A 26,536-nucleotide genomic window follows, 5' to 3' on the forward strand; every position below is an offset into this window, starting at 1 on the left:
TTTGGGCACCCATATTGAGTCCGTGATATCCAATTTTGTCTCCATAAACGCATTGGGTCAAATTAAATCCCATGGAAAATAACTGTTTTTTACTGGGTATTTGTTCATGAAACATATGGACATTAATGGCTACATCAATCAGAAACTACTATTAGAAACTCTCTATGCATATTTTATTGTCTAATTAGATTTTATATTATAAACAGATAAGAAGACAGCCTTTGAGAAAATAAACAGACTCAGATTCTGACCCACAGAACAAGATCAAGGAGAAGGGGAAAAGGCAGTGAGAAAGAAAACAGAGAGAGAAACACAAGAGGTGATGGCGAGAGAGAGAGAGAGAGAGAGAGAGAAAAAGAGAGAGAGAAAGGGAGGTAGGGAGATGATGAGCCAAACAGAGGATTACGATGGCATCCCTCCCAGAGAGCAGTTGTGGAGCTAATGCTAAGTTACCACATGCAGAGAGACACATGAACACACGCGCACGCACACACACACACACACACACACACACACACACACACACACACACACACACGTACACACATACACGCACACAGACAGACAGTACACAGTGGTCTGGTCACATGCCTATAGATGGATCCAGTGCCACATTCACTGCAACATTCTAGTCACTCATGTCACATGATCTCTACTTTTTGCTCCACCTTACCAAAGCTTGTACACAGTTCAATGCGAAGCGGCATTAGAATCAAGATTAGTGATCAGAATAATAATAATAAGATATGATTAGCCTGCTGTGTTAATAATGACAGACTTGATGCAATTAGGGCAGTCTTTAATAACACAGAGTGTGGATGTATCTGAGTTACGGATGATAATAAACAACAATATTTTTGTCTAATTCTTTTTATTAGTGGTAAAAGTATCATAGTTCTTCACACTGAAATTTAAAAATTTCCTGTTATAAACACAGGTCCCATTAATCAAGCAGCAGGCACACAAGACATTCTGTCCTCGTATGTTAATGTCATATGAGTCCGTACAACATTTCTAATTTGAAAGCACTGGATGGGGCAGGATGATAAACAGCCTGTATATGACTAGCCAACGCACTATTTGATGCTATCGATGCTATCTGTACTATCCTGTGAGACTGCAGCCTGGGAGCACCTAGCTCCTCTCCTCCTGTGTCCACAAAGAGAGGGAAGCCAGGGGATTAGCTTTCCAAATGCAGCTTGAAAGAGTGGGTAATTAAAGTTCACAGTGCGGACACCATCTCTCTTCTTTCCTCTCCCTTTCCCTGGGAATTCCACACCTAAAAGGGCAGGGTTATATATCTCCCTCGCTAGTGCTTCGCCATCCGTCACCCGAAGTGGATGTGTTTCGTGTGTGTGTTCGACATGTATTTCTGTGTGCTAGCTGTTGCTCTCTGTCCGTCTGTGTCAAACATATGCCACTGTATGCATCTGCCTATCACCCTCTCTCTCTCTATCTCTCTCTCTCTCTCTCTCTCTCTCTCTCTCCCGTCCTCTCACTCTCTCTCCATCTCTCCCCCCATCACTTTTTGTCTGTGTGAGTGAGCATGCAGAGTGATCCAGGGAGTTAATTACAGTGGGTGCCTGTCAGGCTGGAACAAAAACCCTGCACAGACAGCATAACTCGGGCGGCAGAAACCAGACTGGTTCAACCCAGTCATCCCAGACTGGCCCAGCTCAGCTCAGCTCAGCTCAGCTCAGCTTACCCCAGCCACACTCACAGGACTACAAACACTAGAGCATGTGATAAAGGTTACCATGATGATAACCACCTTAAATATTTGGTGATTTTACATGTATTGTTACAGAGCCTTTTGGGTTTATGTCTGCAGGTTAATGTCAGCTCAGGATGCAGCCTGCTACAAACATCATGCCATGCTATGTTTCTTAGTAAAAAGACTCAACCTTACTAAGGGCATCTTGGACTTTAACATGGTTGAGAGTTATGTGAAGATTAGATTTCAGTTTGTAGCACTTTTGATACACAGTCTAGACCCCTTGTTCACCCATATATAGTCAAGTTGTCATGATAATTTACCATCCGCAAGGTTGAGAAATCATCTCTGGTCACTGTCAACTGTCTGTCTCATGTTCAAAGTAATAGTTGTTTAGAGAACAGTATTATGTGCTAAAATGCCATTTTTCAATATTTACCCATGATTACTCAGTTGTCAATACTACATTATTACATGAGTATTCAGTAGCCATTGTTATATACGTAATTGCATGAACACTCTTTGCTCATGGGTTGGACCACAACCATTCTCAAGCTCTGCCTTCATTTTCATTAGATGTGCACACCCTAAGGTTTCGTGATTGTATCTTGCATGGTTGTGCAAGATACTATCACAGTAATAAAATCTGTCGACAGACAGACTGACATATAAACACCTGCCAAAGAACTCAAAACCACCTCTGTGACGGTTCCTGTGATAGTAGATGAATCCAGGAGCACATATTGCCATGATGACACACACAAATTCACAAGGTTGAAAATGATAATAATCAGTAGCACTGTCACAGATGGTAGCAACAGTAATGGGAGGAGTTTGATTTTTTTTTGATTGCTTAACATTATGAAAAACCAGTTGGGTTAGACCAGGTAAAGAAAAGACAGACTATTGATGGTTGGCTAAAATTAGTAGAGGCCGAATCAAGTGGATTTGGCCTCTACTAATTTTAGTAGAGGATCAATTCGATCCGAGTCTGGACTGACTAGACCCGGATGGAATTGATCCAACCAAACTGACCAGACACATGTTCATCTAGGGCACTGACAGTTGGCAAGTGTCCCTCGGGCTGTATCCTCCCACCACAATGTCCGTTACCTAACCGGCACCAGAGATTCAATTGCTATTGAATGTTTGAGGCATTAACCAAATAGCACTAACATTAACTGTATAGCTTAATCAAAATTCAATAGATTTTAAGCTCTTATGATCAAACTGTTGTGACATGTGATTACCATCCAAGCCTGTGCAAGCATGCCCTCTAATAAACCTGTTACAGCCCTTTTATATGAAGAAACACTTGTATTGACGTATGGCTTCTTGGACCTACTGTAACTCAGATGTTGTATGTCTTCCAGTTGGCCAGCTACATTATAGCAGTGAATTTGCCTCTGCCTCTGTACAACACAGGCACCATAGCTCTAAAACATACAACACCATGTGACCTCCTGCTGACAAGTGGTCACCTAAAAAGAAATGGCTAGTGTATTGTATTGGCTATAGGGATCTATAGAGGTTAATGAACTTGGCCCACTGGCCTAGGGTTCTAATCCGACGTGCAAGATAGACCTTTTCCAGCAATCTATCTTGTTAGTCTGAGCTGTTGTAGCTTACAGTAATCTAATCCTAGCCACCCGCCACCTCAGATTTTCAAGCACTGACATGCTTACTCACACTGCAGAGCAAAAGATACTACATACACTCTCATGTACAAATATCCACCTACAGCAAGAATAACACTCCCCTATTTGCTGATAGTGCCCTAAATCAGCCCTCTTTATCCCACCGTTGCTGAGGCGCGCTCCTCCTTCAGACAAGAATGTAACCATGGAAGCCAGTTCATCTCATATATCTCAGATCTCTCATACTCATGCAGTGTGTGCCAGAATAGATGTTTTAGGGCTCACATGCTTTGGCATTTATGACTCCAGCGTCCTACCTCTTGCCTCTACCTTATGTGCCTCGTGAGCCATATACTGTTCATTTCCCCTGGTGTTTTATGAGGCTACTTAACCTGCAGCTTGACCTTCTGCTCTACCAGATGTCTGATCCAAAAAAATCTCAGAGTGCACAACATGGTCTTAGGTGTTTCTCTGTTTACCAGGCTATAGTACTGCAGGACCTCCCCTGGAGGCACCATGTAACAGCAGTGTTACATGACCAAAGAGACTATGCAGGTGTGGATAAAATAACAGGAAAATCCAAAATATAATGTAATTGATTGTAATTGCACTGCATTAAATAATAATTGTTGAAACTGTATCAAAGGGATGTTCCTGTATTGTAAGGGTTTCCTGATGTGCAAGGTGATCCTGGTAGTTTGTCCGCCATCTCTACCCTGAATAAGAATGAAATCAATCAGTATATTGCAGTCTGATCCAACAATACCACAAACTACAGCTTCAAATATTGCCATAGAGTTGAATCAACATCTCTCTGACACAATCTCAACAAATACTAAATATCATTATATGTTTGGATTATATCTTTAGTGCTGTTGTTACTTTCAGAATAAGAAAAACTTGACAAAACAAGGGAATGGAAATTTGTCTTTGACGTGGTTCACACGGTAGTGAAAATATACACATTAGTTAAATACAGTGTGGTTGAACAGGAAGTGGCTAAGTGCAAATTTGTGCATGTGCATATGAGTACTAAGCCCCTCACTGGTTGTTTAGAAATTTAATGGCAGTTATCTACCCACTCTGCTATACACAGTAAGAGCCAAGTGCATATAGAGCGGCCATGTGTACAGTCAATGTATTTGTTAGGGTAACTGTGTCCTAAAAGTGAAATGATTCAACTAACTAACTCATTAACAGCTTTTTGGCATCTACATATGCATATCCATGAATTAATCGGTTTTGAGAATGGTTATTATTGTTCTTTCTTGATGTTACTGTGTGCTTAAAATCTAGAGCATCTACTTGGTTATGTTGCAGAAACAGAGAGCACTCTGGCTGATTTAGAGGAAGAAAGACCAGACCAGTCATAATGGGGCTTTGTCATGGGCTCACTTTCTATTTACTTGTCTCTATGCTGCTTCATAATTTCCCCTTTTCTTTTGTGGCGGCTATGTCACATTTTGTTTTGTCAGATCCCTGTTGATTTCTGTTGTACTAAAGTTGGATTGATGTACTGTGGCATACAAATCCAGGTTTTTACCATCATTTTCAAGAGTTTATTGAGTACTTTTCACTTCTATTTATTGCACAGGTCAGTGTGAGTGGGGGGCTCTTAACTGCAGAAATTGTTTTGAATTGGGTGTGTTTAGCAGTCCTGGCAATGGAAAGAGGGCCGTGGCTTATTAATGACACACTTGTATCGCTCTTATCTGGAGATGTTTTTGTTGTTGTTGCGCCTCTGTTTGTGTGAATATTGGTGTGTATGTGCATTTATGTGACTGGATATGCATTGGGGAGTAGGTTTGCGTGAGTCTGTCTAGACACAATTTCACTCATTGAACTCTTTGCGACCTTTTTGCTGACCTTAAGGCTGTCTGATACCACACTCTGAGGGAGACACAATAGACGCTGAGGAGGCAGCAGACAGGGACACACAGGCAGCACTCTGTCTCACACCGCGACAGACAGTGATGCAGAGTGATGCCCTGACTGTGGAGAGAGAGGAAGAGGACAGGGGCACCCAAACAGAGGCTGTACTCCCTGTTAAAATAAAGTACACCAGAAAGAAGACACATGTAGTTTGACACGCAGCACTGAAACCTAAGCATGGTCAGATACACCTGCACATGGTTAGGTACAAACATATAATTTCCTAAGAAAAGAATCCATACATCATATTATAATAGGACATTATATGCCAATAGTAATGTGAAGGCAGGCTTTGGCTGGCCAATATATTCTTAGCCATAATAGTGCATTGAGGAGCAGCCTTTTTGTTGACGCTACTTCTCTGTTGGGGGAAGGATGGTGGCGGAGAGAGTGCCTCCACCACTACTTCCAGAAAAGGACACTGAGCCGGTACAGACACAGAGAGCAAAAGATCTCTGAAAAGATGAAACACAGACACAGGGAGGAAGAGAAACAGAGGCACTAAAAGAAGAGCATAGGGTAGAAAGAAACATCTAATAAATATAGATACATGCAGTGACAGTGAAACTGCATTACATGAAAATCTGTTTATTCGCTTCCAAACATCTGCAGTACACTGCCTCCCTTTGGGGAGCTTTGTGTAAAGCAAAAAGCTCAACATCAATGGAATCGATCAATGGAAAGCCAGTGTTATGACGACTTCTATTTATAGTGAGGTCTGTTTGTGACACGTCTATAGCTGCCATCCAACTCCCTTGCAGATGTTCAGTCAGACCCACTGTTTTATTTTTTCTTTCCTTATATTTTTCTTTCATATAAATGGTGGAGGGTTACCTGTTATTGAGTACAAACCCATGGCAATTCATTCTTTGAGTTTTCTTTTAAAACTTTTCAGTACCAACAGATAACGACCTGGAATAGCAGGTCACAAGGTCAACAGAGGTCAAAACACCACAGACCTGAAAAGCTTTGTTCCTTGTACACATGGAAATAGCAGACATAAACAGTTGCTTGTGACAAGTCTAAAAATATGCACTGACTTAGTGGCGCCAGTGAGGATTTTCTCCCCTGTAAAATCCATTGATTATCAGCATTGTGTTTGATTTTTTAATAACGTATCACCATCACATCACTTGCATATTCATAAATGCTTGTCTCTATTGACTTTGTATTCAGGTAATTTAAAGATATGAGTATTTTTTTGTGTGAGCATATCATAAGTTATTGATGAGAGCACCATGGGAATAAGAACATCGGGAGAAACTGAAAAAATACACCAGAAATACAAGACATAATAGTGCATTTTTTTTAAGAAAACTAAAAAAAGACAGAACACCTTCCCTGCATATCATTCATGAGTCTTAGGTCTTATAAATAACCAATGCACCAGTGTTTAACAGAGGGATTATTCAATGGCTGTCTCTGTTCCTGTGGGATGCTGCTCGTGCTAGGGAATTGGATTTCTGCCGTGTCCGGCGGTGTTCTGTCCGCCATACTGGGGATGTGTGTCAGATGCAGTAGAAATGTGTTTTATAAAGCTAAGGCTTGGGTGTTGTCTCAGCACTGCTGCAACTTTATGTTGCTAGTACCATCTAGTGGCAGCCGGTGTTCATGCACAGTCATGTACAGTGATGTTTTGGTGCTCTGAACAGACTCACCTGGGAGAACTGTTGTACGACTTAAAGCAAATGTTGACATCCATGCCATCTAACTTGGTATGTACCTTTCACCTCAGGACCGCAAGCTGACCAAGGCGGAGCAGCAACGCTTCAAGGAGGAGGCTGAGATGCTGAAGGGGCTTCAGCACCCTAACATCGTCCGCTTCTATGATTCCTGGGAGTCTGTGCTCCGTGGCAAGAAGTGCATTGTACTGGTCACTGAACTCATGACTTCAGGAACACTCAAAACGTTAGCACAACCTCCTAATTTCTATTATTCTTCACTCAGTGACAGATCACTATTATTGTACCGTTTAATTTTATTGTTATGTCATTTGTTTTAAGAAGAATCTTTTAGCCTAGGTTTCTGAATGACGTAATATTCTCTAATCCCAGTATACTCTGTTGTATTTCTTTGCCATGTCATGGCACCCAGTAAATGTCACCCACAGGTGGCAGATCTGTACTGCAAATAGTTACACGGTAATGAAGCTTTTAAAATAACTAAAAAACACCTGCCTTCATTGTTAGCAAACAGCAAGACATGCCTTCATTGTTCACTAAATACTTAGTAGTAGTGCTTCTCAATTTTCTCCCAAATAAACAACAAAAAGAAAACCTGCCTCAAAGCTTCGGTAAGGAGAACTGGTGGTAGACTTTCTTTCAATTTTAGTAAATTATACTAAACATACTTTTTGAACAAACCTGGATAAATAGAGATTATGATCACAGCAAGACACTGATCACTTATTTTGATGGGAAAGGAAATTAATCTCAATTCATTATGTGCAGTATCATGTTATCTAAGTGAAGAGCCATGACCAATTATCATGATGCATTGAAAGGTATTGAGAATTTTGCTTTGTCTCATGGTGATCATCTAGCTGTCCATCAGTGGTTGATTACAGTATTCTCTTTGATTTTGACTGCATTTTCTCTCTTTGCACAGTTACCTTAAGCGCTTTAAGGTGATGAAACCCAAGGTCCTGAGGAGTTGGTGTAGGCAAATTCTGAAGGGCCTTCACTTCCTTCACACCAGGACTCCTCCAATTGTCCACCGGGACCTCAAGTGTGATAACATCTTCATAACAGGCCCCACAGGATCAGTCAAGATAGGCGACCTCGGACTTGCCACTCTGATGAGGACCTCCTTTGCCAAGAGTGTCATAGGTAGGCTACATAAGTAGACCAACTACTTTGGAGAACAGTACCGGGCATGTAGCAGCTCCATCAGCAAACTGATTTAAGGGCCAATAAATATACTTTTCTGTGCATTCAGCACTGTTCAGATTTTTACAGAGGACCTCAGCTGCCCAGGAGTATAGATTATTATTGACAAAGTCACTCTAAAATTAATGTGGGTAGCACTTAATGTAAACAGAGACCACTGATGAGATCTTGGCTGTGTGAGCCAACTTAAGCAATGCACTGTGAGTACCCTTTAGCTCAATAAAGTTTAACTGAGGAGGCAAGAGCAGTTGCCAGAAAGATTCATATGAGAGTTTCAATTGAATTTCAATTGTTCCATTCACTTCGGGGCATTTCTGCTCTGTGTGGACAGTGTCATGTGACAGTAAATCTAGATTGTAAACATTGATGGTGGGGATGTAGTATGCAGCTGTTCTGCTTGTTATTGACTGTGAACCACCGTCTGGTCTTAACAGGAACACCGGAGTTCATGGCTCCAGAGATGTATGAGGAGCACTACGATGAGTCTGTGGATGTTTACGCCTTTGGGATGTGCATGCTGGAGATGGCTACTTCAGAATACCCCTACTCTGAGTGTCAAAATGCAGCTCAGATCTATCGCAAAGTCACAAGTGTGAGTGTCTTTGACTGCGTTACTCTCATTTAAACTCAGCACATATCTGGAGGTGGCGTGTGTAGACTTAATTCTTTTGTATATCTTTAGTTTATTTAAATGTGATCTCAACTATCTGGGTCCATGGTGAAACGGAAAGTACATTTATTTTCTTGTAGGGTATAAAGCCAGCCAGCTTTGATAAAGTGAATGACCCAGAGATAAAAGAGATCATCGAAGGCTGCATTCGTCAGAACAAGAGCCAGAGGTAAGTCGTTTTTTCTTTCAGAACATGACATGCTGCACTGTCTCATGCACAATTCCTGATGAGGGAATCATTAAGCATTCTGGTACCTCTTTCACCATCCACTGCTCCTGTGGTTGTCCTTCCCTTGGCAGACTCTCCATCAGAGACCTCCTGAACCACGCATTCTTTGGGGAAGACACCGGGGTCCGAGTAGAGCTGGCAGAGGAGGACACAGGCATCCAGGACTGTCTGGCTCTCCGGATTTGGGTTGAAGAGCCTAAGAAGCTGAAGGGGAAGCACAAAGACAATGAGGCCATTGAGTTCAGCTATGACCTGGAGAATGATAGCGCTGAGGAGGTGGCTCTAGAGATGGTGAGACACAAGGACAAGTCATGCCTGATGAATAGATGGGGGTTCATGGGTGTCACGTATAGTATAGGATAGACTAAGAAAAGATTTTGATGCTTTAAGGCTTGAAGGAAGGTCAGGTGAGGGAAATCTTTCAGCTCATTTATCAGCCATTTCGAGGTAGCTCTATCTGACCTAAATTCCCTCAGCCTAATTCTAGCCATCAATTAATTGAATCCCCCTCCCTTACCACAGGTAAAGTCAGGTTTCTTCCATGAGAGTGATGCCAAGGTGGTGGGAAAATCCATCCGGGACCGAGTAAATCTGATCAAAAAGTCACGAGAGCGTCGACAGCAGCAACTCCTCCAACAGCAACAGGGCTTTGAGGAAAGGAGAGACTCCTCTCTCACTTCCTACACCTTTTCTCATCCATCATGCACGTCCTCAATGGGGCCGGGGGCAGCTGGACAGACAGGAGGAGGAGGAGGAGGAGGAGGAGGAGGAGGAGGGCAGGAGTCTGAGGAGCTGCCTGAAGTGGACCAGCATGTCAGACAGCAGCATATTTTCAGTGGGACAACCCTTACTCTGCCAGGTAGCGTATGCAGCTTCATGTTTCATAAGCCAGGAGATCATTAGAAAGGTGCTCTGTGAATTGATAGGACATGATTATGAAACAAATTACATGGTGGAAGTTCAAATTAAGAAATACTATAAAATATGTTTGCATTTTTACATTCTGTCTTCTTGTTTAAATTGTGTTTCACTCAGAGGGTGAGAGCATTGGGTCTGCCAGCTGTGAATCTTATGCAAGTGGACAGAGCCAGGCATACTCTCAGCAAGGGGAGTCATACACCCACTCCCAGACGACTCTCCCCCCTACAGCATCTGTACGTCTATATGTTCTTTTCACCTCCTTCATAGATCATACTGAACTGATGAATTCATTATTGTTTGAAATCATTGTATTGATAAATCACATGTTCTTGCACTGCAGGGCACTGGTGCATTGGCTCATCCTCAAATGCTCCCCACTGCTGAGAGTGGAAGCATTCCAAATGTGCCTCTTGGTCAGAGTGTCAGTATGTCCAGCATGTCCATTGGCCAAAGTGGAGGCGGACCTGTCGGTCAGACATTTCTTCAGCCCAGTTCGGTGCAGGTTCCGCAGGTATCACCAAGTGTACCTCAACAATATTTTCAGGTGAAAAGGGTGATAAAACTAACATGTATTAAAAATGAAGGCCGTATTTGCATTGGGGCTACATCATTTAACATAATTGCTACTGGGAGTAAAGCTATGATCCACTACATTTTTTGTTCTTTTCCTTCAAATAACTATTTACCCAACTACAAATCATCCTCATAATCATCTGAGATTGACAATCTGACTGTGAGCTGTGCAGGGTTTCCCCCAGGAAATTGCTTAGCAGAGGTTTTGATATGTGACAGATCAATAGCATCTGTCATTAAATAGATAATCTTGCTGCATAAATAGCACTTCTGCTCATTTCACCTTAAGGTTAATGCCTTACTTAAAATATAAAGTGAAGTTTGTTTTTCTAACTTGTTACCTGTCCGTATTCAGGCACATTACTTCTGTTATAAAACCCTGTGGGAAACCCTGTTGTTAAAAATTAAATGTGCTGTTAATTTATGCTCCTTGCCAAAGCTTATTCTCACCTGTTTTTTCTATCATTTTCTTTTCCCTCTTCTTTCAACACCAATCATCATTCTGACATTATCACTGAGTAGTCACAAACATTCCCATCAGATACATTTCAAACTGCCCCTCCCCATGGGTCAATGGCCTCCTCACAGTCATACATACCCCCTGTTTCCCCACAAGCACCCATTAATGTTCTCTCTACATCCATGTCAGTGAGTGATCCTGCTGGTCTAGCGGGGACCATTGTGCCCCTCGCTCAGCAGACCCAACCCCCTGCCACTCCCATGCAGCTCACTGACATCATTCCCCAGGCAGCACCCCAGCAAACACAGCCTGTCATGATCCCTCAGCAGACTATTGTCCAACAACAACAGATAGGGATGGATCCCCAGACCTCCACCCTTCAGCAGCAGCCACAACAGCAAATGGAGGCCCAGGCCACTGTGCTCGAACAACAACAACAAGTTAGCGCCACTCAGCCACCAACGGAACAGCAGCAACAGAGCCTTTCAGCTACAGCTGTCCAGAAACATCAACATGAGCCTCAGCAGCAGATCTATGTACAGCAGCCTGTTCCACCTGTCCAGCCAACTCCTCAGCAGCAAGTTTTACCTACACAAACAGGTATGGAGCAGCGAGCTATGTCATTACCACAGGCAGGGGAGCAACCGCCGACGTACAAACAGCAACCAACAGGGGAATCTCATGATCAGGCCACAATACAATCTCAACAATTGCAACAACAGCTTCAGCAACAGCAAACTCTGTTACAGCAGCAGCAGCAACAACAAGCTTTACTGCTTGAGCAACATCAGATGTATGTCCAGCAACAGCTTGATCAGCAGCAACAAAAAGCGTTGCTCCAACAGCAGCAGCAACAGGCCCAACTACAACAGCATCAACTGGAGCAGCAGCAAGCTCTCATACACAAGCAATTGCTGGATCAACAGCAGCAGGCTCTAATTCAGCAGCAACAAGAGCAGCAGCAGCAACCACAAGGTCTTGTACAACAACAACAACAACCACAACAAGCACTTTTACAGCAGCAACTAGAGCAACAGCAGCCTTCTTCACAGCAACGTCCACAGACCCAGTTATATCAACAAATTGGACAACACCAGGCTGGAACACAAAAAGAAGCGGAGAAGCAACAGCAAGGTGGACAACAGCAGCAACAAATGGTATTGCAGCAGCAACCGCAGCAGACTCAACAGCAAAAGGAACAACAATTGCAGCAGCAAGCCTTACTCCGACAAATGGAACAACAGCAGCAACAAGCATTAATTCAACAGCATTTGCAACAGCAGGCTATTTTACAACAGCAGCAGCTACAACAGAAAGCTCAGCTTCAACTACAGCAACAAGAGCAACAACAAATGCAACTCAAGCAGCAGATGGAGCAGCAGCAGCAAGCTCTGTTGCAACAACAGTTAGAACAACAGCGTCAGCAACAAGTCCTGCTGCAACAACAACAAGCAGAGAGACTACAGCAACAGGCTCTGATACAGCAACAGATTCAAGAGCAGCAGCAGCAGGCAGCCATGATTCACCTTCAGCAAACTGAAAAACAAGAGGCTGTCCCCATTCCACAAAGTAACAGTGAGCAGCAGATTCAGCAGCAACCAAGTGATATGCAGCACGTGTGTATCCCACAGCTAAACACCGCTCAGTTTACACCTCATACCACTCTCATACAGCAGCAGGTGTTAGAGCAACAACAGCAAGTAGTATTGATCCAGCAGCAGAAAGCATTTGTTGCCCAGCCGCAGCATCATACCTCTGTAATGGAACCTCATATCCCAGTTGGGGCTCCTGCTGGCACTGAGGTGATTCAGCACCAAACTCAAACTATCCCACAGGCCCACGTCCCCATAGCCATTCAGTCTACGCAGATCCCTCTCCAGACATCGGCTGTTGTCCCAGCTCAGGTCTTCACCCAGCAAGGGCAAAATGAGCCTCGTCCTCAGACCCAGGGCCAGGTCCCAGTCCAATTTATAGCCCAGTCCACGGCCCAAGCGGCTCAGGCTATGATTGAGGCTCATGTAACACCTCCAGCAGGAATGATACAGGGACAGACTCAAGTCATCCAGACCCAGCAAATTCCTTTGCAGACTAGTTACCCAGGACCCGTCACTCCCGCTCAGACCCGTGTAACTGCTCAGACGCTAATCCAGACTCAGCCTCTGCATCCAACAATTGCTCAGTCCCAGCAACATGGCCAGGGCCCACCTGTTGACATTCAGATGATGGGCCAACAAAGCCAAACTGCTGTCCAGCCTCCAGCTGCAATTGCCTCGATTCCCAGTCAAATCCAACACGAGTCTTGTGTTCAGCAAAATGCTCAAATGCCTGGTCTTATGCAGCCTCAGCTACAGCAGCAAACTCAGCCACCTAGCCAGGTGCATGCTCAGGCTGCGGCTGGCCTTTTGACCTCTCAGTATGTTGCTCAGATTACCCACCAAGCTATGCCATCTGTACAACCGGATATAACTCATATTACACAACAGCAGCAGCAACAGCAGTCAGTACTGCAGTATCAGCAGATGATTCTGTCTCCTGGGTCAGCTGGTGTTGGAACTAAATCAGATAGTCTCAGTTCTGTAGTTGACCCTGCAAACTTTGTTGCCCCTCCTCATCCTGTGCAGCAAGTTGGACAAGCCTATGTCCCAGGCCAAGTTGTTCAGGCCCAGCAGCAGCCCCAAGGAGGCACTACAGACCCTTCGGTCATTCAGCCCATCTCCCAGCCTGCTATGTCTCAGTCTGCTGAGCAATACCAGCATCAGCTGCGGAAGCTTTCTCAAGTGCATCAACCGCTCGCTCCTCCTCCTCCACAAGCTCAGTTACTGGCACAGCCCATGGCAACTCCCATCCAGCAACCACTTCCTGTACAGCAGGCTTTGATACCCCTTGATGAGAGTCAGCTGACCCCACAGTGTCCACCTGCTTCACATCTGGTCACCCATCCCTCTCAACAGATAGTCTCAAGTAATGTGGCTGAGCCTCAGTCCCAGAACAGGACCCTTCCCCTCTATAGCCATCTAGTGGCAGGCACCGCTCCCTCTCCACAGCACCAGCCCAAGCAGATGCTGCCAGCTCACACACACACACAAACCAGCATCCAGGCCCAAACACACTCCCAAACACAGACACACATTCAGACACAGGCTCATTCTCACACTCAGACACACACTGAGACACCTATTTCTGAACAGCCAGTTCTGCCCAATGCTGTCTTTCCTGCGCAACAAACTCCCCTCAGCCCCTCTCATAAACCATGTCCCCCAACAACTCTACCATCTCTCCCACCCCTCCATCCTGCTGCTGCCCCTGCTCCAGAGCTGCCTACATCACCACCAGCAGCCCAGGTTACCTTACCAGGGCAGGCTGACTTTATCCCCACCTCCCCTCCGCCTGTAACTGCTCTACAATCGCTTGATTCTAATGCCCCCAAACTGCCCCAAGCCTCGCTGCAAGACTGTGACCTTTCCCTGCTGGGTATTGCTCAGGTACAGGAAGAATGGAAGTTTGCTTTATTAATTAAGAAATAATTTTACTTTGCTTACATTCTGGCAGAATGAATAAGAATACTGCTATCTAATTATTTGAAAGATCTTTGATTGTCTTTTGGATTTAAATGAACAATTTTTGATCTTTTAAAAATTAGTATATTCATAGAACAGTATACTTATTATTAAATGTAATATTATCCATGATTAAATTATAGCTTTATTTGTATCATATGTCACTAATGTTTTTTGTATGTGTTTTTTCTTTGTACCTTTGTACTCTTTTATGTGTGTATTCATGTTGCTCTACAGGATGGTCCATACCTGTCAAGTACAGAACATCATTCTTCTTCAGGGTATGCCTGATATATGTCCATTACTTTCTGATCTTAGGTCCATTAACGTTAATAGCTGGTGCTTTCAAGTCGTGTAGTATGTCCATCAGTCAAGACAAAAACTAGACGAGCCTTGATAGTGGAAAATTTTATAAACCTTAAGCAGCTTCACAAGTGTAGATAGAACAAATGTAGATGTTATGTGTAATTAGAGTTCTGAAAGATAAACACTTCATATTGCCCGTACCTACATAGTGGTTAACAGCCTCTTCAAATGTATAACACATTTAGATTTATGTTTGTTTTCTTACAAAATACTCAAATGTACAGTATGTTGTATATATAATAATATACTATTATTATTATAAATATTAATAATAAATATATGCATTACTTATACATGTTTGGCTTCTAGGCCCTGTTCACACCTGGCATTAAAATGCATCTCTGCATGATAATAGTAATAATAGTCCTGAGTGACAACTTGGGATCAGATCTCACTTCCCCGCTCTAAATGCAAATAAACACGTACATCATTCCCATTTGCAAAGACCAAATGTGTTTTTGTTTTTAGTCAGTCCAACTATGACAGACGTTGTCAATGTGTTTGAGAGAGAGAGAGTTGGGACTAATCAGACTGTGGCAGAGGACATCAGTAGAGTAGGCGGTGCTTTGATGCGGCCCAGGTTGCATTTGCGTCCATACTGCTAAAAGAATGTGGCCACATGTGGCCGAGACCACCTCTGAATCTGGTCTTTTTGAATCGATCTTAAATGCATCCAGACCTGTACTTAGAGCTGTCCACTTGAGATCGGATTACATGTGACGCATGTTATTGCCAGGTCTGAACAGGGGCTAAGTGTAATGTTCTTATTTTGAGTGATTAAATTGACAGTATGCAGTGTCTTGCTCTGGGACCTGTCATTTACATGATGATATGTATCTGCCCTACTACCTTACCACCCACAGGTCTGTTCCACCTAATGGAGAAGAAACTCTTCAGCTTTTGGCCAATGGGAAATTAGAAAAATTAAAAACTCAAAGAAGAACTTCCTGTCAGAGACCTGAAAAAGTTTCACATCAGTTTCAACTGAGCATGCTCCAGGTGAAAACAGCAAAGATAGCCAAATATATTGCTGTATTCATATACCCAGTAGGACAATGTTAATTTGTCATGTCCTCCATAGGTGTCCGGCAGCGGGGACAATATGGTGGAATGCCAGCTGGAGACTCATAGCAACAAGATGGTGACATTTAAATTTGACATTGAAGGGGATGCACCTGAGGACATAGCAGATTACATGGTGAACTGCTCATGTACTGCCAAAGTCTACGTTGGTTGCTGAGAAGTATCACTCCATGTCTTAACAATTGTGATTTGGTTGCGTTTTGTTTGTAGGTGGAGGAGGACTTTGTCCTTGATGTGGAGAAGGAGAAATTTGTTGAGGAGCTTAGAGCAATAGTTAAGAAAGCCCATGAAATTCTTCAAACACATTCAGAGGTGTGTTGATTTCCATATTTCTATCACCTTCTCTCCTCTATAATTTTTTTGTTTTGATTGAACAATAATAATAATAGTTTGTTTGATTGATGAATTAAAATTGTTATTTCTTTTGCAGACTGGATCAACTGACCAGCTACATGTGAGCACTCCCACTAGCTCAACAGGTGAGGTTTGAGTTTTTTTATATTTTATTTTGCACTAAAAAGTGACAGTATGAGGAAATGCATACATACTTGTTATAACTAGAGAACATCTTTGTGATTTCTCAGCGGACTCAGTGCCCCATTCCTCCCCAGTGGGACGTTGGCGCTTTTTTATCAACCAGACCATCCGCCATAGAGACTCTCTTTCCAACCAGGGAGCGGGCACACCACCACCAACTACAGAAGCAAGGATACCCCAGTCTCCTAAAAGAGAGAAAGGTGAGCCCTTTCCCCGTATCAGTTTTAATGCTATGGCTTATTAACATGACTGGGTTGGCAGCATAACAGAAACTAACCGTATGTTCCTCTCTGTGGCTGTAGAAAGTGAAGGATCCCACAGTCTGGAGTCCTTGACTGGAATGGCCTCTCCCCCCTGCCCCACCCTTTCTGCCACCTCCCCTCCAGTCTCCACTGTCTCAGCCCCTGCCTCCATGTCACCCCCAGCCACTGCTGCCCATGCTTCTCACACCACTGCCTCTGAAAGCATCTCCGCACCAGCCTCCACTCTTGAAGCTTCTGTTCCTGTCACTGCTTCAGCTGGTCTTGAACTGCCAGTCCTCAGCTCGGCTTCTGCTGACCAAATTTCCAGTGCTTCCTCATCCATTGCAATACCCGCTGCTGCTAACCTCCCCAACTTGTCCACTGCTCCCGATGTTGTGTCTCCCACACCAACCAACATTCTTCCTGATATCCTTACTTCTCCGGGAACCAGTGGTTGCTCCACTTTAGGTCAAAGTATTGGGGATACAGTAATAACTGCCCCAAGGTCATGTGTGTCTGCGGCGGACCAGTCCTCAACCTCTTTTCATTCCCCTCCTCCGGCTGCTGCAGTGGTCTCTTCAGCAGTAAGCCAACTTAGCATGGAGCAACAGCAGACACTTACCCAGGTGGCCAAACCAGCCCCACAACAACCACAACCACAGCTACAGCCTGCATTACAGCAGCAGGTAACAACAGCTCAACAGCAACTGCAGGCAATGCAGCTGGAGCATCAGGCACAGCAGATACAGCAGGCAACACCACAGCAACAACAGCAATCACAGCATCAAGTGTACCAGGAGCAAATCCAGCTGCAACAGTCTCTCCAGCAGTTACAACAACAGCAACTCATGCAGAAACAAATACCACTTCAACAACAGCTGACTGAGGTGCAGGTGCTGCCTCAGCCAGGTCATACAGAGGTGTTAAAACAGTCTGTGCCTCAGCAGCAGTTTCTGCCACCAATGCCCCTACAGCAGACCCAACAACCCCTTCTTCAACAGCAAACAACACAGTACACCCCACAGTTGCTGCAACAGCCTCAGTTACAGCAATTACCGCAGCAGGTTATTACACCACTAGCTGCTGTAGTGCCACAACAGCATGCTCATATTGATCAGCAGCAGCCACAACAGTTAAACCTTCAGCAGACAATACAATTACAGCAACAGCAAATGGTGCAACAGCAGCTACAGCAGCAGCAACATCAGCTGTTTATGGGTGCCGTGGCTTTAAAACCAGACCAAAGCCAAATGTTGCCCCTGTCAATTAGTCAACAGTTTCTTCAGCATCAGGCACAGCTAAATGTTAGCACTGTACTGCAACAACAAATTCCACAGCAAACCCAAATCCCCGCCGAGCTGGCACAACAACATATACAGTCACAGAAACAGCTGCAACACATTGAGCAGCAACAGGAGGTTGTTAAAGCCATGGACACACCCCAGAAACAACAGCAATTTTCACTGCAGAAGCAGTCCTCTTTACAGATGTCAGAGTCAGAGGTGTCCACGGGAGAAACAAGTTTCACAGAGGACACAGGAAGCTACTCTGCCCCCTTTCACCCTTCCTCTGACTCCTCTCTGCCTCCGCTCCATCTTGGCACTGCTGAAGCCTCGTTACCCACTCTCTCCCTCACAATGACACCATCCCCTGCTCAACCTTCCTCTGTGGCTGAGTCAGACAGTGAAGGCCCCCCCAAAATTGAATTTGTGGACAACCGCATAAAGACTCTGGATGAAAAGCTGAGGAACTTATTGTATCAGGAGTACAGCAGTGGGGCAGCACTGGCCGGAGGAGCTGTGTCTGGCCCTACATCCGCTGCCTCCACATCAGCAGGAGGAGACGAGTCATCTGAGCCACAATCACTCCACCACTTGTCTTTCCCCCCACCCGTGTCCTCCTCAGATACTTCCCCCCACTCATCATCGTCCACTACCTCTTCCACCACCTCCCGTTCCTCCTCCACCTCCCCTGACCCAGAGAGGGATGGAGGGCGAGAGGACGCTTCCTCAGAAGTGCCCAACTCTGCGGGGCTGGGTCCGGTGGAGCAGCAGCCTGGCCCATCTCTCCCCTCCACCTCTGCGTCGTCGACCCCACCTACCTCTCTCCTACCTCCCAGTCAGGATGACTCTGCTGGGCCCCAGCGCCCACCTGTACCCGGAGAACCAACCATTCTTGTGAGTGAATACCACAGATTCGATTTGGAGTAAATTCTCTATCAATTTCGTCTTCCACTGTACTGAATTCTGTTTATATTTCAGTGTGTAAATGTGACTCTACTTGGTTCTTTTGCAGATGTCTGTGATATATGTTATGTTTGAGTGTCTCTCCGTTTTGAATGTCTCAATTCCATGCAGCCACTCTTAATTGTCTTGACTGTTCTAGGCTGTACCCCCACACTCTGACACCAGTACCACTGGAGACGCAACGTGGCCCCCCAATCAGCACCCGATCCCCCTCCGGCATGGACAGCAGCAGCACAATGCAGGAGGTGGATATTTTGGCCTAAACCTGACATGTCCTAGTATCAGAAATCCTGTTAGCAAGAAATCCTGGACTCGCAAATTCAAAAACTGGGCGTGCAAACTGCGCCACTCCGCCAGCTTGTTCAAGAAACCCAGAGTCCAGCAAGGTAGCGTCCTCTTAGGGAGCGAGCAAGCGAGAGCGAGAGAGAGAGAGAGAGAGAGAGAGAGCGCGAGAGAGAGAGAGAATGCGATGTTGGGGCATGGACCTAAATCTAATATCTAGTACTAGTTTTAACATAGTAAAATAACTTTCTTAACCATCAGTAATTAATAACTGTTAATGTTAATGGATGTTAATGTTTACAGCTAAATAATTCTGTTTTTGCATATTGTTATGTGACTATAATCCCCATGTAATGTCAGTGTTGACATCTCTACATACATTATTGTTGTTAATTTCATTTTATTTGTTTGTGAATTCCTTTTTACTAAATTTCATTTTCTTGGCAATCTTTCTTTTTGCATGGGTTACTCACCCAGGGGCGAGAACAGTGGAGAGTAGAGGAGGGTGGGAAAGTGGCACATTGTAGGAAGAGGTTGGCATCAGAAATCTGATGTCCATCGCAATGCAAAGCCCGGCTGTGACTGTGCCCAGGACATATCCCTTCATATGACACCCCCCCTTCCCCACCCCAATTCCGCAGGCACTGCCAGCAGCAACCATCTCACCTCCTCACGTCCACCTGTTGGCTCAATGTAGCGAGAACCATGCAACTCACGTCACAACGCAGATAAGATAGATGCTAAGTTGCTAAGCTATTATGTAACCACTTGTCATTTAGAGTATGTGTACGCTCTCTGTGTCAGCTCTCTGATACTCTACTATGTGCTGTAGTTGTAGCAAATGAATTTATGAAGATTACTTTAATTTGCGTCATCTGTGTGAAATATGCAGATTATGATGAAAGTTATCATTTCTAGAAGATATTGTGAACATTACCCAGGGCTTACAAGCTAGTCAGCTTCTGTTGTACATGGGTTGGTTTTTCATATCCTAAGCTTTATCAAACTGTTTAAGTATTCCAGTCATCTTGCATGTATTTGTGTTTATATGTGTAATATGTGTAGCAGTAGCTTAGATCCTTTGCTACAAGTGCACATGCATGAACGAATATGTTATGCTCCACACGAGTGACTAATAATGGATCGTTATCTGTAAGTAACACCTATTTCAGGCTGCATATTTTTATGTTGGTCTTAAATTATGCAGTGATTATCCATGTACACACTTTGCTATTGTAGTAATCCCAAATACCAAACACACTGAACAATATCACTGAGGATCTGAAAATAGATCTTAAATTTGATATTGGGCTTTGTTGTCTGGTATATGAGTGGGACAATGGTGAGTCAGTGAGAATGAGAGAGTGGATGTGTGGGTGGGTGGGGGTACACTATTGTAAACATTCAACTGCATTTTCACAATGTTTTATTTTTATTTAATGACTCATTATAATTTTGTTTTTAATGAAACAAGCATTTACCACTCCTTCCCACACGCCCATAACACATTTCTCTTAAGCATGTGTTTTTACATCCCAAAAACCTAAATTAATTTTTCCGTTTATTGTTTATAATTTAGACAAATGTCTGCTACTGAACTCATCATATGTTTAAATATTGCATAGACCTGAATGCAAGTCACGTAAGTCACAAAGTTGATGATGTGTGACATTGGTGGGTGATTTTTAACACTGTGCCTTTTTGTTCGTGCCCCATGTCCGTCCGTGTGCATCTGTGTGTCTCTCTGTCATGTACATTTTTCTTTGTTGCTTTTGTGTTTGTCCACCTTGTCATCTATGTGCTCCTTATACCTGTGTGTCTCTGTTCTTGTCTCTGGGTCTTTGTCTCCCCTTTTTGTTTTTCATCCCTATCTCTTCGTTAGATGGACGTTCCAGCAGCCAGGCACTTAGAGAGGAAAAGGAGGCAGCACCTCTAAATCCACCTCAGTCGCGCAAAGGACGATTTCAGGTAGGAGGAGGAGTACAGATTTTTATCTCTGCCACTCATTAGTGTGAGCCTTTAGAGCAGTGTGGCCAAGCAGCTAATGTCTAACACATCCTCTGCCTTCAGGTGACTCCAGTGCCCCAGACCTCTCCCCCAAAGGATGCCCCATCAGGCCATGGGAGCACTCATAGGAAAGTGGGACGCTTCTCTGTTACCCAGGCTGAGATGAAAAAAGAGGATGGGCAGATTGGCAGCTCCCCAGTGTCTCCTCATTTGGAGAGGGAGAGGAGGAGATCTCGGGCAAAGGAAGGGGAGAAGGATGAAAGTAAGAGGACCCCAGCAATGGCCCATCTGTCTCGAGGTCATGGACACAGCCACTCACCTCCAGGCAGCAGCGATGATGATGATGAGAGTGAGTTGGAGGATGAAGACCTGAGAAAAGAACTACACAAGCTCCGAGAGAAGTAAGTCAGTGGGGGGAGAAAATTTAACTTAAATTATTTTAGAGTTCACGAGATATTTGTCATTTATTCATATCATTTATTATATTTTTTATTTTATGTCTCCATGTATTACCATTCCTTGCCTACAGAGCATAACAAATATTATCACTGTTATGTATCTCTTCCTCTACAGGCACATCAGAGAGGTGGTTTCCCTTCAGGCCCAGCAGAACAGAGAGTTGCAGGAACTGTACAGACAGCTTCGTTCCCTCAAAGACCAAAGGCAGAGTCTGCCTGTCTCCTTTTCCCGAACCCCTCCTCTTCCCACGGCACCTCCTGTCCTCTCTCCTCGCAGGCCCAGGCCAGCCAAAATCAAACTCCGGCCCCGGCCCCACTCTCATATGGATAACAATGGAGTTACACACTCTGGTAAGGTTTTTTTTTTTTTGTCTATTCTTTCTCACTCATTTCTTTTTCTTATGCTATCTGTCTGTGTAACTATTTCTTGTATCTCTCAACTAGGGATTCAGCAGTCAAGTAGTTTTTCAGGGGGTGAACAGACTAGACTGCCCCTATACTGCAACCCAGAGCACCGCCCGTCACTGCCTGCGAAAAGAGGTACTGTTTGTTTAGTAGCAACAAATTGAGACAACCCATTTAAAGACAATCAGTGGTATGATGTGTGTCCCGTCATTTTTCCACAGATCACAGTCCTCTAAGAAAAAGCACATTCACAGATGAGCTGCACAAACTTGTTGATAATTGGACAAAGGAGACGGTGGGCCCCGTCCCACCCAAGCCTTCACTGAATCAGATCAAGCAGATTCAGCAGGTGCAGGAGTTGGGAGGTTGGAGTCAGCCAACTGAGGTAGGACTACACTCTATAAGATGTATCCCATTTTTACATAACCTTTAAAGCTTTTTGTTCAGAATTAGCGGAGAGGATTGATACCATTCTCACGTCTTTACATGTCATATAAGGCTACAGCAAGTAACTGGTTACCTTAGCAAGAAACGGGGAAACAGCTAGCCTGGTTCTGTCCAAAGGAAACAAAATCTGCCTATTATACAAGGAATAATCTGGCACATAACCCCTGTGAAACTGCAACTTGTTGTTTTTGTACTTGTTTCCCCGTTTACAGTCTTTATTCATACTGAAGACAACTGGCTGCTGGCAATAGTATGTGAGTGGTATCATGCTTCTCATCTTATTCTCAACAAGAAAGCAAATAAGCATAATTAATATTATGGTCATTACAGGTTGTTCTTCTATTGTCATACATTTTGTAGATAAGGTTGTGCTTTTGTGTTAATAATCACTGGGTCTTTCTCATTAAAGACACATTATGGATTTTTTTTACTTCTTATTATTTATGTATTATCATTAATATTATTATTATTATATTATTCTTTTATATGTGTCAAACCCGAACAATTCGTAAGTATTATTTTTGTTCTGTGATATTCCCTCAGTACTATTACTATATTCCATACAGGTGGCTCCACCAGGTTGGTTTCCAGTGGCACCACTGAATCCCCAGGCATCCCCGACCCCTACCAGCTTGCCTGTGGCAGCCCCTTCCCATTACACAGGTGGAGGAAGCCTGTCCACCCTGCCCTCTCCAGGACCTCCACCACAAACGCACATGGCTCAGGTGCCACAGATGCAGCAAAGTTTACATCTTCATCAGTCTCTCCCCCTCCAACAGATGACCTATCAGCAGTCTCCACTGCGCCAGCAGATACCACAGCCCCGGATGCAAACTCCCATACAGTCTCAGTCGCTACCACAGACACAGCCCATTACCCAGCTGCCCCATTCCCCACCTCAAAGCCAACCACTGCTGCCTTCCCAAATGCCCACATCTCCAGTGTCCACAGCCGCATCTCTGCTGCCCGGCAGTGACACCACTGCACCCACAGATAGTACTGCTGCTACTGGGGGGACATTTTGCTCCTGTTCCTCATCCTGTTCCACCTGTTCCTCCTCTTGCTCTGCTGCTGCTCTACCTTCCAGTGCCAAAATTCACCCAACACCCCCCACCTCGACTCTTCCTCTGGGACAGAAATGAGACCATGGCGAAGTGTGAGGTCAATATGAAAGTGCAACAGATGGAAATACTAAGTTGATCAGGACGTAAAGCAGGTCCATTTGGAGTGTTAGTTCCATGTATGCGTGAAAGAGTTGTGACTGCAATGAATATATGGATTCCAGTGTACTTGTGGATGAGATGGAGAGTGAATGTGAGAGATGATAGATTCTAGTATGTACAAGACAGAAGGTAATATGGAACACAGCAGCTGGGGTTTATGAATCATGGTATGTTTGGGTGTCAAGATGTAAAAATTCTTTAATGTATGAGTGAGTGCAATTATGAGTGTGAGTGAGTGTTTATGGATTATCCAAGTACATATCCCTTATGTCCTTTGACACAAATTAACGTTCATGTTTTTGTTTTCAAACCAACTCAGTTGGACCTGAACTCCCTAAGCAGAGACAAGAAAGACAAAATATTTGACAGTGTGTTGACATTTTTTGTTTAATTTGTCGATGCTTACAGTGAAAGGACTATCAATTTTAAAAGTGCAATTAGTAATGGTCATCTAAATTGATCAGCATGTATTGTATTGATCTGTCTGCAAGGCATAAAATATTTTTGTAGAAGCACATTGATGAAAATCAGACGCATAGAGCATTTTTTTCATGATCTCTACATGATCTTTTAAAACTGTAGGCCTCCAGCACAAGGTGTTTCAATGGGCAATGAAAAAAATTAAACAGCATGTTACGCAGTAGAGCACGGTAAAGCTATCTGGCTACGATCATTACCACAATACAACCAAATACATTGTTGCAGTGTCGTGCACAATACAGCATGTGCTTAATTTCTATTATTTTATTTTTGTAATATAGAAGCAGTCTGAATTACCATGAGTGATATGATATAAACTCAGATTAATTTTTAATATGACGGCAAATTGAAATATGCCGTCTATGTTCAGTGGATACCTGGGTGCACTCAGCCCAAGACTGCATGACCTTATGACTAACTTGACTTGCCTGAGTGCAAACTGTTTGCAGCCTACTGAGATAATTAATCAAACATTTGCTTTCAGTATGACATGCTTTCACATTTGACATTTGTGCTTTCAGTTTGAGCTCCGCATATCAAAGTATATCACAGTGTCATGCTGAGGAAGAGAACAAAAAAAGAAATAAAACTGCCAAGTTATTAAAGACTGGGGAGACCATATGGGTTATTCCCATATTGCCTTTTAAAATTACTGCATTTTTTGTGAGTGTGTGAGTGTATACTTTTTCTGTGTGAGAAAACTTTGTGATAGTCCCATGATATATGGCATTTTAAACTGCAAACTGCAAAACAGCCTCTCAAATGTCACTGTACCCGACTGAAAATGTTTACTTTGCCTATGTCTTGGGCTTGTTTCATGAAGAAACAAAGTGAGAGCTTAGATCATATACCAGTTGTAAGTTTGATGTCCAACACTGTTGTGGGATCCTCACTTGCCTATTTGTCAACTTTGTTTGGCTTTGTACAATTTCCTTATTTCAATCGTGAACTATTTAGTCTTCAACCATAGGCTGTCAGTGTGAATACATTTGTCAGATTTGAACTGTGGGCCATAATTGTGCTTTATGCACACTACAAAAGGTTTACTCAAGTTAAAAATGTTCCATTCCTCTATTTCTAAACTCACTTCATTTGTAGTTGCAAAGATACACGGAGTAATATATCAGCAGCAGATATATTACTGTACATTTTATTGGATTGTCAGTGCACTTAGCCATACACACATTTGACCATTGATGGTCAGGCATTAATAATTTTTTTGGCATAATGAATAGCCTGTAGTCAAAGCAGCATTTCTGTTTTATTAATGATAGAGAAATTATGTGCCACAGAAAACAGGAGATTGTACAGGTTGTTAAAGACTGCTAAATGTGAGTCAAATAAATTTAAAACATGAATGGGTATGGAGGGCTAGTTTGTGCTAAAGGATATGGTTGTTCAGAAACTGCAATTGCATAATCTAGAGTAAAATAATGGTTTTCTGTATTTGTTGCTTTGCAAGACAACCCACATTTTCACAGAGATGTAGTTCATTATTAGTGAAGGTGAGATACTGTGCTGTCATGTCTGATACTAACATGTTGACTGCAAGCTACAGCTAAACGATCATGACTCATGATGTGGAGCTGGCTTTGTCCTTGAAGTGTTACCAAAATGTTATCTAAAAGATAAAGATTATTTTTGTATTTTGAAATGGGGTTGTACAAATTGTAAAATTGTGTTCTCATCATTATAAATCAGAGGTTATTTGAAACTAGAAAACACTGGTTTTCATCCCTGTTTACATGGGACTCCCCTACCTTGATATACCTCTCTGAGTCCTGACAGGCCAGGGTCATTTAAGATTATATTCAGAGAATTTTTGGTCATTTTTGACATCTTATTTCAGTTTTGAACCATGAAAACCTTGATGGTACATAACATAAGCTGCTGGGCTACAGGTCAAATATAATAAACTTCCAAATTAAAGCAACAAAAACCTGGGGAGTCCCAAATGGCATGACTGAGAACCAATAACAAAAGGACATTTGGGCAAAGAAACCTAGAAAAAAACAAGGTATGTTGCTGGTGATTTAGCCTCTGTAAATTGTAACTAATTCAACTGTTGATTTTATTTATGTTTTGTAACTAATCAAAATAAATGATGTTAAACATCAAATTATGGCATTGTGGTTTTTTTTGTATCATGCCATAATTTGCTGCAATGCAACTAACATAA

At 43.3% G+C, this 26,536-nt stretch overlaps 1 protein-coding gene across 4 annotated transcripts in view; it reads left to right on the forward strand.

Annotated features, from left to right (window-relative positions):
- The window catches only part of wnk3 (WNK lysine deficient protein kinase 3), a 37,353-nt gene extending 10,877 nt beyond the window's left edge, over positions 1–26,476 (forward strand). The window contains exons 3-25 of one of the 4 annotated variants that reach the window (XM_023427599.2): positions 7,019–7,191; positions 7,891–8,111; positions 8,606–8,763; positions 8,922–9,010; positions 9,142–9,361; positions 9,593–9,929; positions 10,106–10,224; positions 10,332–10,535; positions 11,087–14,506; positions 14,819–14,862; positions 15,811–15,946; positions 16,029–16,145; positions 16,241–16,342; positions 16,461–16,509; positions 16,615–16,767; positions 16,870–18,986; positions 19,195–19,441; positions 21,220–21,305; positions 21,408–21,745; positions 21,918–22,153; positions 22,247–22,342; positions 22,429–22,592; positions 23,221–26,476. In XM_023427599.2, the coding sequence (XP_023283367.2) occupies positions 7,019–7,191; positions 7,891–8,111; positions 8,606–8,763; positions 8,922–9,010; positions 9,142–9,361; positions 9,593–9,929; positions 10,106–10,224; positions 10,332–10,535; positions 11,087–14,506; positions 14,819–14,862; positions 15,811–15,946; positions 16,029–16,145; positions 16,241–16,342; positions 16,461–16,509; positions 16,615–16,767; positions 16,870–18,986; positions 19,195–19,441; positions 21,220–21,305; positions 21,408–21,745; positions 21,918–22,153; positions 22,247–22,342; positions 22,429–22,592; positions 23,221–23,796 (9,402 nt within the window). In that variant the 3' untranslated portion in view covers positions 23,797–26,476. The remainder of the gene's footprint in view (positions 1–7,018; positions 7,192–7,890; positions 8,112–8,605; positions 8,764–8,921; positions 9,011–9,141; positions 9,362–9,592; positions 9,930–10,105; positions 10,225–10,331; positions 10,536–11,086; positions 14,507–14,818; positions 14,863–15,810; positions 15,947–16,028; positions 16,146–16,240; positions 16,343–16,460; positions 16,510–16,614; positions 16,768–16,869; positions 18,987–19,194; positions 19,442–21,219; positions 21,306–21,407; positions 21,746–21,917; positions 22,154–22,246; positions 22,343–22,428; positions 22,593–23,220) is intronic. The other 3 variants (XM_087179593.1, XM_087179594.1, XM_087179595.1) reach the window with 3 other exon arrangements.
- Positions 26,477–26,536: the final 60 nt, after the last annotated feature.

This window comes from Seriola lalandi, unplaced genomic scaffold, assembly GCF_002814215.2.
Source record: "Seriola lalandi dorsalis isolate HSWRI2012SDOR001 ecotype SW California unplaced genomic scaffold, Sedor1 jcf7180002054861, whole genome shotgun sequence".
Classification (NCBI taxonomy): domain Eukaryota; kingdom Metazoa; phylum Chordata; class Actinopteri; order Carangiformes; family Carangidae; genus Seriola; species Seriola lalandi.